We start from the raw sequence: 12,604 nt of genomic DNA, 5'->3' as shown, positions 1-12,604 counted from the left end.
GGCTCCACCAAAAAAGAAAAAGAGGATCGGGCCCCTTGCCATAACAGGGACAGAAAAATAAAACCCCACCGTTGCAATTGAAAATCCACCGTTTCAGTTTAGGGGGCATGGACTGCAACCCTAAGAACTAAAGTCCCGTCACGTGTACAAGCGTCTTTATTGGCTTCTTCCAGCATCCCTCCCCTCCACGCTGAGCTGGGACACTAGGCTTGATGACCTTATGAGGTCCCTTCCAGCCCTGCTTTCCTATGATTTTGTGCGCTGGGACTGCCTTTTGGAAGGGAAGGTCCTGGAGAAGCCGTGGTCAAGGATGCTCTGGCAAGAGCCATGCTCACAGGGACCAACGCGGTCCAAGGTAGGGCCATTTCCAGAGCTGCCCTGGCCCCTAGACGATCCCCCAAATCCTGCAGATCTGTGTTAAAAGGGCTCACAAGATCTTGTGCTTTCTATGGAGGATGTGCTTTGCGATGGGGAGGAGGGCTGGCCAGTCAGCAAACCACATCTGTCCACATGCGTTAGGTGTTAACCGTGTTGTGGTAGCAAAAGTGGCAGTAATCCACGCCTTTATCTTAACCCCTCAATTCCTGCTATAAATTAGGGACTTTTAAGGGGTTTCGGCTTTCCCCTCTGCCAAAAAACCCTGCATCCACTTTGAGCACTGGCACTAAAAAGAACCATCCATCCAGCAGCCTTCAAGGCAGTCAGCAAAGATAATATTATGTAAGTGTTGATATTGAGGGTCCATGAAGTGGTTAACATGGTATATGGGAAGGGGCGCCTCACGCTGCAGCAGTATTTTTGTCTCTGCATAAACTTCTCCTAAAATTGTCGTCTTTGGGGTTTTTTTCCCTGTCTGCTTTAGGCAATGGATTTAGACGTTCCAGTGCTGGCAAGGAATATTCCTGGAAACGCAGCCATCATAAAACATAAAGACACAGGACTGTTGTTTGCAGATCCACAGGTAACAAAACACAACCTACTCGTCAGGTATTTTTAGCTTCCTTCAAAGATTATTTTCCATTAAGTTGCTTGCATCTAGGTTCTTGCAGCAGCTGTACCCGGGTGCCTAGCCTGCCTTTAACCAACTGCTTTTGCTCTTTGCAATTCACTGCATTTTTGCTAGGGGTCAGCCTTGCTGAATGCTTATTTCTAGTCTGTGGTGCTCAGGAACCTGCCGCTTATTTGAATACCTTTCAGTTTGTGTCTGATCAGCGGCTGTTTTAGTTCTGGTGATTTCTGAGCCAAACCCTAGGATAGGAATCGTGCGTCTATCGTATCTCCCTCGGAGCACAGAGCGAAAGGTGAACTTACAAACACCGGTTCACAAAATGCATGGAGAATGTTAAGATGAAGATTTATTAGGCCATGAATTATGTTGGAGCAGAAAATAATGAACAACTACAATTATGCAGAAAGTAAAGAGAACATTTGAGATAACTCTCTGCGTTTGGGAAGCAACGTTACATACATTGAAATTCTGGAGATTCTTCGATTGCTGTGAATTTTTTTCTGTTATTATGTTATTGATTTGTAAATGCTTTGGTGCATTGTGTAGAAATGGCTCTGCTACAGATTCCTGCTAGTCTTTGGGGGGAAAAAAAAAAAACACTTGATTTTTTCTTTTCAAGCACTAAATGGCCTCTACTGGATCCCTATGATTCTACTTTCTTTGTGCTTTTTTTTTTCTCCCTTCCCACTGATGGAAAACCACAGCAGAAAAATTAAGAGGACTGTGCACAAGCTTATTTTTATTTAAAGATTCAGTTTCAAGATTCTGTTAATTCAAAAAGAAATAGGTGGCTTTGTCACCAGCCGCGTGTTGTAATAAGAAAGAGAGTCAAGGTTTCAGAATACAGTTTGATGCTTTCAGTTTAGGATGCAAGACAGATTCAGCTGATGACTTGATTAAAAGGACTAATTTATTCTCCACTAGATGTGCTTGATAGGGACCTAACACGCCCCACCAGAACTGGTTCTGGCCAGCGTTCATTAAATTGCCAACTCTGGTGTTCTGCCTTGGCTCTCTGTCAGAGCGACTAAGTTGCTCTCTGCTTTAAATTTGTTTGACCTGCCAGCATACGGGATTATTGTTTTACTAATATTATCTATTCCTGAAGCACCCATTGCTTCAGTAGCCAAGGAAAGAAATTCTATTAAAATCTTACCCGGTTTTCAAACTACACACATTTTTACTGTGTGACTAGCATTATTTTTACAGGTCAGCTGATATCCCTGTTAGTCGGTAATGCTTACTGGGGAAGAACGGTTGTGGTATGAATCAATTTGTTTATTACATAAGCTCGAATTTACTAAGTACCAGCCAGTCATCAGCAGAGCAGTTTTTTATCCAGCTCAAGATTAAATAAAACTTACTAGTATAGCCTATTTGCTCATTTAGCAAAGTGGAAAATACATTGTATTTACCCATTTTGCGGAGTGGAGAGTGATTAATGCATGCCATTAAGCTTGGTCTCAGGAAGGTAGTTTCTCTTTATTTTCATTAGTCTTCGGCAGTTTTTTTTTTAGGTGGAAAGAAGGCTGCAACTAACAGTTTTCTCCCTAGAGAATTCATTGTTCCCCTTGGGTTTTTATAACCAAATCCTTGCTAAACTACTGCAGTCTGTTTTCCTAGATAAGGATTGCACCTTCATCCCCATCCCTTCCATCATCCCAAGGAGACAAAGCTGTCAAACTCTTCGCAGCCAAAGCTGTTTGTGTATTTAGACCCTGGTTCTGAAACTGTCCCTGCAAAGGGCCCGCTAACTTCAGTGGAGTCCTGCCCAGGACTGGGGGTCCACGACTATGGATGCAGTTGCATAATTGCTACTTTATACCGAGCACTCGTCCTGGCGGCCCCGTGCCATTGGACGCGCGCGCATGCAGGTGCTGCCACCAACACGCCAGATACCTTTGGTTTTGAACTCAAATACCAATGTCACATGCGCCTTGCTTGTGTGCCAACTTATGCACCAGGGTAAAACTTGGCAGGGTCAGGGTCTACGATCCAACAGTGTCTTATATAAAATTTTATTTATATGAAAATCAAAATACAAAAAAGTACGCCTTAAGCTTTAGCGGTGAGAGTCCTTACCAGTGTACCAAAGCATTTTGCATTTATCTTGCTTCAGGCTATGTCTCTCCCAACCCCCACAACCCCCTTTCAGGCCCTCCCCTGAGGCCACTTTTACCCCTGGTATTCCCTCCACCTCCCCTTAGACATCCCTGAATGTAATTCAGTAAAATGTTACCATAGTAGCTAGGTAATATATGCATTGGTATGATTAATGTTTGTACAGGTACCCTAACTTGGAAAGGGATGTAATACATTCTTTCTTCATATGTCAACAGTTGTATTATACGTATATAATAAAAGCCCTTTGATACTGTATTGGCATCAAAGGTTTCTAAGTGGGTCAGCAAAAAAAAAAAAAGTATTTGCCTGTTAATATATTGATCTTCCTGGAGATATTTGAATAACTTTCTCCTGAAGTGCCAGACAATGCACCAGTCACTTTCACCTATGGTCTTAAGAAGTAAAGTGACTGTAAAATAATGATCTAATAATTCTGAATACAAATTTGTATCAAATGCAGGTTTTCAAACCAGTCAATATGATATATAGGATCCTAAGTAAGTAGAGGTGGAAGGGACCTCACAAGGTCATCTAGTCCAGCCCCCTGCTCACGCCAGGATCATCCCTCTCAGCCAAGTGTCCATCTCACCTGCTTTTGAAAAAACTTCCAGGGATGGAGATGCCACAGTTTCTCTAGGTAGCCTGCTCCAGTGCTCGACTACCCTCGTAGTCAGGATCCTATCACAAGGTCAGAAGAGTTTTAATGGATCAAAGAGCAAGACAAATTAGCGTAGATCTAGTTGCAGTCCTTTTGAATACCAGTTGTATTGTTAGACAAAGTATCCATCAGTTCTGTAGCACTATGGATCCTAGTTTCTTAGGGGAATGGAAGTGACAGTAGGGGTAAGACAAGGTAGGTGGTAGAAAGCAGCTACAGGTTCTCTCTTATTCTCATTCCTTGGCAGTCTTAAGAATCTAGGAAATATTCTTGCATAATAACCTCAATTACAGCAAATTAGTTTGCTTCCAAATTAATTCTCTCCATCAGAACAAATTGTTTAGAGATATTTTTTGGAATTAAGGTTTACATGCTGTTTTCCATCTGTCCAATTCTGATTCAGGTCATTCAGAAAGCAGGAGACACCAGATTAGTGGTCTGAATTGTCCAGATTTTTAATCGGTGAAGAAAAAGCAATTGTGATGCTCAGTCATATCCCGGGCAGTGTTGATATTGTTAAGCCGTAACCTGAAATCACTCCTCTCCTTATCCGCGAATAAGTTGATGGATAGTCAATGTAATTGGATCTAGTTTTGAGTCTGAATCTTTAAGATAATTACCACTTTCCCTCAGACAGTATCCAATATTTGAGTCTATATAGCTGTATTGAACTAAGTAAAAGGTTAATAGGATTTTTCTCTTTGGGGTGAGGGTGGTTTCCTTGCCATTTCTCTTGGGCACCTTCCCCACGCACACTGCTGCAGGGTTGGACTCTCCTATAAGCTTCCTCCCTCAGATAAGCCTTTTTGCCCCCCACCTCCTTCTCGAGGAAAGAAGGACCCTTTTGCTCCTCCTCTGGTACCAGCAAGTCAATTCTGGAGATGGCAAACTGTTCCTCCCCTCTCCTCCATTTCCCCATCGTGACGCCTACACACCCGGCAGCTCACAGCTATTCTGAATGGTTTGGGCAACCCTTTTGGGCAGCACCTTCCCACCAGCTCATATCCAGCAACAAAATGCTGTGGTTTTTCGGAGCCTGTACATGGTTTCCTGAGCCCAGCTGGACACGGCAGATATCCAGCTCAGATTGGGAAATGACTTTCAAAGCAGCCCAGCAGGAGAAAGGGATCTCGGAGTCATAGTTGACTCAAAGATGAACATGAGTCGACAAATGTGATGAAGTGATCCATGAAACTCATCTCTTTCCACCTCTGAAAACCTTCCCCCTCTCCTGAGGAAAAAAAAAAAAGCAGCCAATATCAAACTTCAGGAAGTTTCCATGTTTGAATTAAAATTCATTCCCTAGGAAGTAGTTAGTGCCAGGGGTTTCTTCTTGCCCTAAAAATGCTAGTTTGCAAAGGAACAAGGTAGATCTTGTTAGGGAGGAGTTGCTCTGGTTTGTGGACTACTCTTGTCTTATCCTTTGGGAGCTAAACGGAAGGAATTTGAGTGGATGTTAGAAAACTAAATATTATAAAAGCCCAAACTTTCCTTCTTAGGGGAAAAAAAAAAGTGACCTTTCCTAGCTATGAAGAATTTAGACAACATTTTGCTTAATTATGCTTGTTTTAGTAAACCACCTGTGGGTATTTTGAGACTGCATGGCCATATACATAGGCAACCCTGCTAATCAGCACAGGAAATAGCCAGCTGGTTGCAGCAGTTAACAGAAAAGGGGAAACCACAAGACCTGTTGACCTTGCCATGCGAGTAGTTAGCCACCTTCTTTTCAAGCCATGTTTTTCTTCTTGCCATGACTCAAATGTGCAAGTTTATGCAATGTGACGCTGAATTAACGCAACTCCGAACAGAAACTGATGTCTTAAGAAGTAAAGGAATAGCAAGCCGTGTTTGGGTCATAATTGCCAAAGTGTGGTAAAATGGAGGCCTTGTTCAGTTGTTTAGCAGTCAGAGATTTCAGGTTTGTGAAGCCCAGCCCCTGCACAGGGTCACAACCAGGTGTTAGCTGTACAAAACTCTCCAGGCCCCTACGTGGAGTTGAGCCACAAAGGACTTCAGTACTTTAAGGGGCACCAAGAATAATTCTGCTGTCTTTTAAAATAGAGGCAGGGAAGAACAAGGCAAGCAAAGGCGAGATCAGCTGTCTGGCATGGCACCTTCCTGTAGCAGCATAGGCTCAGACCATGCCCATTGTACAGCAGTATGGCTACATGCCGCGATCTATTGTTTAATATAGGTTTCTAGTATGGAGGGTTTCAGTACCAAACAGACTAGCTTGCTATTTTTGGCCAGCTCCGACTGCTTCGTTGGTTGGGAAATACGAATCCATAGCCCTATAAAGCACCCAGATATGCCTGCAGCTGCTGAGCTCTGCCATTACTAGGAAGGTGTGTTGCTATTCTGAATTGTTAATTTAGTTTTATATCTGGCATTTGTCTTCCCTGGGGTGACTCTCTGCTGTTTAAGTTTCATGTCCTTTCATCTTCTGAAGCTGGAAATGAAATGGTTTAATTGCAGATTTACTTTCGTTATATAAATAATATATTAACCACACTTATTTTCAGGGTCTGTGCTGTGGAATAGCTCTGGCTTGGTTCTCACAGCAATGCAAGAGATGTTCATTCGATTAACTTAGTTCCTGCTATATTTCTCGGGATCATTTCCCAAGGATAGTCGGAGACGTAGGTCTGTTTGCAAAATATTTCTTTTATGTACTATTTACAGAACCTGGTTATTTTAAAAGTCAAATTGTACCATTTTCCTGAGCGGGAGCATAGTAGGGACATTACCTTTGAGGACGACTATGATGTTGCGTTTTGTTTTCTTTTTTTTTTCCCTTCCTGTGTAGCATGGACCACCCGTGGGATGAGTTGGGTAGACCTAACCGTTCTGAAGCAAGAGTGTCATAAATTGGTGGACAAGGTTCTTTGGGTGAATCTGATATCTTTTATTAGACCAACTTAAATAGTTGGGGGAAAAAAAAAATGTTTTTAGCGAGCTTCCAGGTTTAAAAACCCGGCTGAGGAAGCCTGACGAAGGGTTTTAAAACCTGAAAGCTTGCTAAATTTCCCCCCCACACACACTATTTAAGTTGGTCTAATAAAAGATATAGATTCACTCAAAGAACATTGTCTGCCCATGTCCTTAGACCAACACGGCTACAACCAACACCTCCATAAATTGGTGGAGTCTTGTTCTCTGTGGTTCTAAGATTGGGGCCCACGGTGGTTTTGTTTCTTGAAGAGTAGAATTGCCTTCGTCTGAGCTACATTATTGGGCTTAGAATAGAGGAAAGTGAGTGAATTTAATGATCTGTGATATTCAAGAGGTCAAAAAAGTAGATGCCACAGCGTGGGGGGAAAAAAAATGCAACAATATTTGGATACGGTTTAGGCATAACAGAAAAAGAGAGATTACAGCTATGGATGACAATGGCGTCCCAGCAGCAGAGTGGGAAGTGTGGAAAGGGTTTAGAAGAAAACGTTATCCTTATAGTACTAAACCTGTTCATTTGTGCAGCTGGCTGGGAGATCCCTTGTGAAACACTGCTCTGAATTTTGCAGGGAAGCTTCCATGCTCTTCAAAAGACATCATACCTGCATATATTAGTAGAGATAACTTTGCAGCTTGTGAATGTGAAAGACCCAAGTGTGACTGAATAAGATACATTTATGAATAATTATCCTGTTTTTATAATGTTGGCTGGAAGAAAAATGAAGCAGGAGAAATATGCACAGATAGTTCAGTCTCTGGCAGTTATGTAGAAGGAGATTTCATCCCCGCTGCAATTCAAGACAAAGTGTGTATCAGTAACCATAGCAGAGTTTCTGCCCTACACCATAGTCCTCCTGATGAAAAAGAAGACCTCTGCTGACCTAAAGGATGTGTAGGAAGGAAAACTATCCTTCTGCTGTTTCTTGAGAACATTAGGGTGATACACAAGAGGAGCGCCTGGTGCTAAAAAGAACATGGGCCTTATGCTGCTGCTTGCTGCAATGGGGAGGTATCAACCAGGTGGGAGCACAGGGCCACTGCCTGATGTTCAGTTAAAGGTACGATGATACATGATCTGCTGGGCCAACAATAGCATGGCAGGGGGCATGATTATAGGAATGGGGACAGACATTCAATTTAAGGCACAATGAGAAGCAGCCACAAAGTTATCACATATGTTTTGTGTATTAACTGCCTGGCTTATTCTCCATTTGAATGGCACTATTGATTGCATGAATGCGTGACCAAGTTACTACTAAAGATGCAATTAACTGGTTAATCTCACCTTCCATGTAATGTCTGTCAGGAGCCCAAGGGGCTGCAATTTAACACCTTGGGCTGCTCGTCAGTTGGACAGCCCTGGTTTCATAGCTGGAGTACGGTCAATATGGAAATATGAAAATTTACCTTCTTTTAGTGTCCACCATAACTGACTACACAATTTACTAACAAAACATTTCCATTGCATGCATCAGTCAGATATCCTAATGTTAGATAGACAGAAGTATTTCATAAATTCTAATTTTGATTTTGTCTTGTCAGTGAGCGTCAAAGTGGTGCCTGGATTACGTGCAGTGTACACATATCAGTGTTTCCCCAGTGATCGTACAGTAGTTACAAGTTTCTATGAGAAACTTGAATAACATCATGAACCTTAACTCCACGGTAACCCAGATTGTATAGCTCTGAATTAAATCCAAGTGCAATTTGTTAACAAATGGTATGTTGACCTAATTCTAACGTTCTCTTTCCAGCCCTTGATTCAAGGGCACCAGGGATATTCTCCTAATGGAGAATGCCTGCATTATATCCTCCTTCATTATCCTGTCTATAGCAACTACTGGTTTTAATTTTTCATTTATCTAATATCTCTTTTGGTATTTCTAGGAATGGCCACATAGATGCATTGAGGTTTTGAAAAGGTTTTAGCTACCCTTATAATTCAGTGTTGAAAGTTGGTGGAAAATGAGACTGGCTCTACAGAAATAGATGGCTTTACTTTAAGTGATGTCAGCTAGAGCTGTGCAAAATTTTGCCAGCTGTTTCGATTCAACACTGTTTTGACTCATTTTGAGCTTGAAACAGTGAAACCGAATTGAAACGAAGGGCTTCAAAACAGCCTCAAAACAAAACAAGGCTAGTCAAAATGTTTCAAAGATTTCAAAGCATTTTGAGTTCGAAGCAGCCAGCAGCCAGGTGATAGGAGATAGCGGAGAACCAGAGCTGTGCTCCCAGCGGCTCTGCAGCCTCATGTGGCTCAGCCAGGCAGGATGCACAGCCCTGGCTCTCGTCACTTCCCACGGCCAGGCTGTGGAAAGCTGATCACAGCACAGGGGAAGGGAACTGAGCCTGGGCTCAGTTCTCCTCCCCAGCACTACAGTTGGGCTGGGGAAATGAGCTCAGCCCAGCTGAGCTGAGTTCCCCCCTCCCCAAGTTCCTTTCCCCAGTCCCATCTGGCTCTGGGGAGCAGGAAACTCAGCTCAGCTGGGCTGAGGTGTCTCTCCAGCCCAATCATAGCCCTGGAGAGGGGAACTGAGCAATTGGGCTCCGTTCCTTTCACCAGCTCCCCTGTCCCAGGCGGCAGCACCCACCTTCCCTTCCTCATCTGACAGGCAGATCGGGGGCCCACAGCCCCGGGAGGACTGGCACAGGCCCCACAGCCCGCCCAGGGTTGCAGGCCCCCCATCTGCCTGCCAGGTGAGAGGCTGTTTCGAGCTTCCCCATTATAGCATCTGGGCTAAAACTTGAAACAGTGTCACTGTTTCAATGAAACGAAACAGCAGTTTCGAATCGAAATGAAATTCGATGTGAAACGCTGTTCCATCAAACCGCGAAACTCAAGTCAAAATGGAATGGTGCCATTTCACACAGCCCTGTCAGCAGTCGTTTTCACATCTGATATTATACCTTCCTAAAAAGAAAATCAGAACAGCAGAGGAAGTGACCAGGAAATTGGCAGCCCATCAGGTCCAATAACTTCCCCAGTAGAACTACAGGAATTTCATAGGTCAGCCTGTGGCCTTTTGATATAGTGCTCAAGCTGCTGCGTACCTCTAGGTTATGAGTTTCCAGCACTGCATGGTATTACCAGCTACTTAATAGCTTGGCTGAATTTATTTCTAGTCCCTGGAATAATGTACAAGATTTACTACTAACTGCATAGGCCTTGCTTTAAGCTATAGCGATCTTTAGGACGTGTTTTTTCATCTTGTTATGAACAAGACAGATTTAGCCAGTTCCATTTTGGTAATTAGACAGACACCTCACTGAAGCTAGATCAAACTGCCTGATACCAGCTGTCCTTCATCCTGGAAACCAATTGTATTTTTAACTTCGCACTCAGCCACGACACTCATCATTGCTGTAAAACTGTAGTGCTCAAATACTCATTAAATTGTTTGCCTGTAGTTTTAGTGCTGTAGCCCAAAGATCAGTCCTTGGTCTGAAGTGTCTTAGTTGGTGGACTCTGTATGTAAGATTAAAAAGTGTGTTTGCTGTTTATAGATCACAGTTTGTGCACAAAATACATTGCTCGACTTTGAAGAACAGCGCTTCAACAGCTTGGTCTGCGTAGTCACTTATAAAGTTGAACTGCCTTACTATATCGTATGTGTTTCAAGCCATTTCAGAATTATTACAGTCTCAAGGAACTTGGATTTCATTGCTGTTTTATTCACCTTTTTAGGAGTTTGTCCTCCTGTCAAAAAGTCTGATGAACGACCCCACTTTGGGAAAAAAAATGGTAACCAGGGCAAAAGACTACGTGAAAAAACATCATTCGTGGGAATGTGAAAGAAAGACCTATCAAAGCCTCATCTGGAGACTCCAGTGAATCATCGGATATCATACGTAGACATTTGTTCGGTGTCAAATACTTCAATGGATGAAAGTTGAGTCAGATTTTTTTAAAAGAAAAAAACAAAAACAAACAAAAAAAAGCCTTTTGCGGACAGATTTTGCCACTCAAACGCATCCACGTCTCAACATAGGGACTGCCAGGGTGCATCGCACCAACAGTCCCAATAAGTTGCCATCCTACTTCTAGTGGGCAGTAGTAATAAAAAGGGAAAGATTTATTTTTGTCATATCGTAAAGGGAAAATTAATTCCTTTTTCACAGGGAGAATTTCACCCGTATTGGACTTGTGCAAACTCAGTTACTGCCGTAGCCTAACAAAGCTAAAGTAGATCAATTCAGTTGGAGAGTACATACAAATGTATTCAAATGCACGTCAATGATGTATGTACAAATGTTGGAAGAACTGTTGCTATTGTGTTTCGACTGACCAAACATATAGATCTATTAGGCATATGTTAACCAGGTTGACCTGGTATAGGATCATAAATGGAGAAGATCTTTTCAGGAAGAGTGAATCAGGTTACTGCCACGTTAGTATTTCATAGACATGCCTGTCCGTGGGCTGATGAAGACACCAGATGTTGATGCGATGGAACGACTGTTTGGTGTTCGTGTATTCTGTTCATAAAAGCTACCTCCAAGATACTGAATAAGAGTAGCTCAATAGCTCATATAGTTACTGAAAGATGCGTGTAGGCTGTAAAAAGGACAAAAAAGGTCATTTATATTTGGTACGTAATTTGGTGCAATTTTGTCATCTGTGAATCTCAGACATAACTGTAAACATAATGTAACAACAGATTGTATTTTATGAAGGGCTATTTATGATCACATGAAACTCTCACTGATCGCTGTCGATTGCTTAACGGCTAAGAAATATCCTTTTTTCCACAACAGGCCTACTCCAGGCTCTGTCAAAGGCAGAGGGAGTTTTTTTAATTGATTTCAAGGGGCTTCAAATCAGGTCTGATTTTTATCAGCGAATCTTACTGTGAATATCAGCTTGCCTTTTTACCTCTTGGATATGTCATAAACGTTTTGTCGGTGATTCGGAATAAGAAAGACTTTTTAATAGCCTCCGTTCCTCTCTCTGAAATCTTTTGTAAGTTCATATTGTAAAATATTCTGGGTGATTTGATTCATTTGGTACTGTCCTAAAACCATGTGATGTATTATAGACCAAAAATTGCTCTCCAGTATTGGAGTGATTTTAAATCAGAGCTACTACACTTGCTCTCTTGGAGAGTTTAGGTATAAAAACATGCATTAAGCAGTTTTCCCCGAGCCAGCTGTTGAGAGACAAGATTACATTTGTGTTCTCAGCATCAGATTTACCCAAGGAAGCTCGTCTGCCCATGTCCTTAGACCAGCACGGCTACAAGCACGAGCAGTCAGCACCGGTCATTTAACAGCTCTTTAATTCATCAGTGAAACCATTGTTATACTAGATGTGAGCCCAAATATCCTTTGGGTACCACTACCTACCACTGGTCAGATGACAGCTCATCAGGCCAGTCTCCTTTGTAGGCCCTCTCCTGTTGCAACCACGGGACGTGGTCTTTTAAATTTAAGAAGAAACTTCTAAGGCAGTGGTTTTCTAGCTTTTTTTATTTATTTGTGGACCCCTAAAAAAAAATATCAAACGGAAATGCAGACCCCTTTGAATCGTAAGTGTGGGTATTCACATACTTTGTGATTGATCATAGTCATCTTTTGTGGACCCCCCAGCGGTCCACAGACCACAGGTTGAAAACCACTGCTCTAGGGATTCAAGGCACGAGGCAGGTTCGTACCTAGTGTACATGGTTATGATCCCACGGAAGTGCAAGGAGGTATTACTCTTCACATCTGCTGAGACTCTGCCAGGGATTTTTGCTTCACCGAGAACCTCCTCTTAAAGGATTTTTCTACCTGTATTTCTTTGATCTGCCACCGGGATTATTTTGACTTATTTTATGTCCTTTCCCCTTCCCCATAACAGAAGTCGTCTTCTGATAAGT

The 12,604-nt window shown here is 42.5% G+C and overlaps 1 protein-coding gene across 1 annotated transcript in view; it reads left to right on the top strand.

Moving 5' to 3' along the window:
• Nucleotides 1–12,256, top strand: part of GLT1D1 (glycosyltransferase 1 domain containing 1) — an 89,772-nt gene extending 77,516 nt beyond the window's left edge. The window contains exons 11-12 of the mRNA XM_090062448.1: nucleotides 863–961; nucleotides 10,432–12,256. Of these exons, the coding sequence (XP_089918574.1) occupies nucleotides 863–961; nucleotides 10,432–10,578 (246 nt within the window). The 3' untranslated portion in view covers nucleotides 10,579–12,256. The remainder of the gene's footprint in view (nucleotides 1–862; nucleotides 962–10,431) is intronic.
• Nucleotides 12,257–12,604: the final 348 nt, after the last annotated feature.

The sequence above is a fragment of the Crocodylus siamensis genome, chromosome 9 (genome assembly GCF_052110815.1).
Source record: "Crocodylus siamensis isolate JL-2025a chromosome 9, ASM5211081v1, whole genome shotgun sequence".
Lineage (NCBI taxonomy): Eukaryota > Metazoa > Chordata > Crocodylia > Crocodylidae > Crocodylus > Crocodylus siamensis.
Note: the sequence above shows the minus strand (reverse complement) of the source record. Positions and strands in the feature narration are given on the sequence as shown.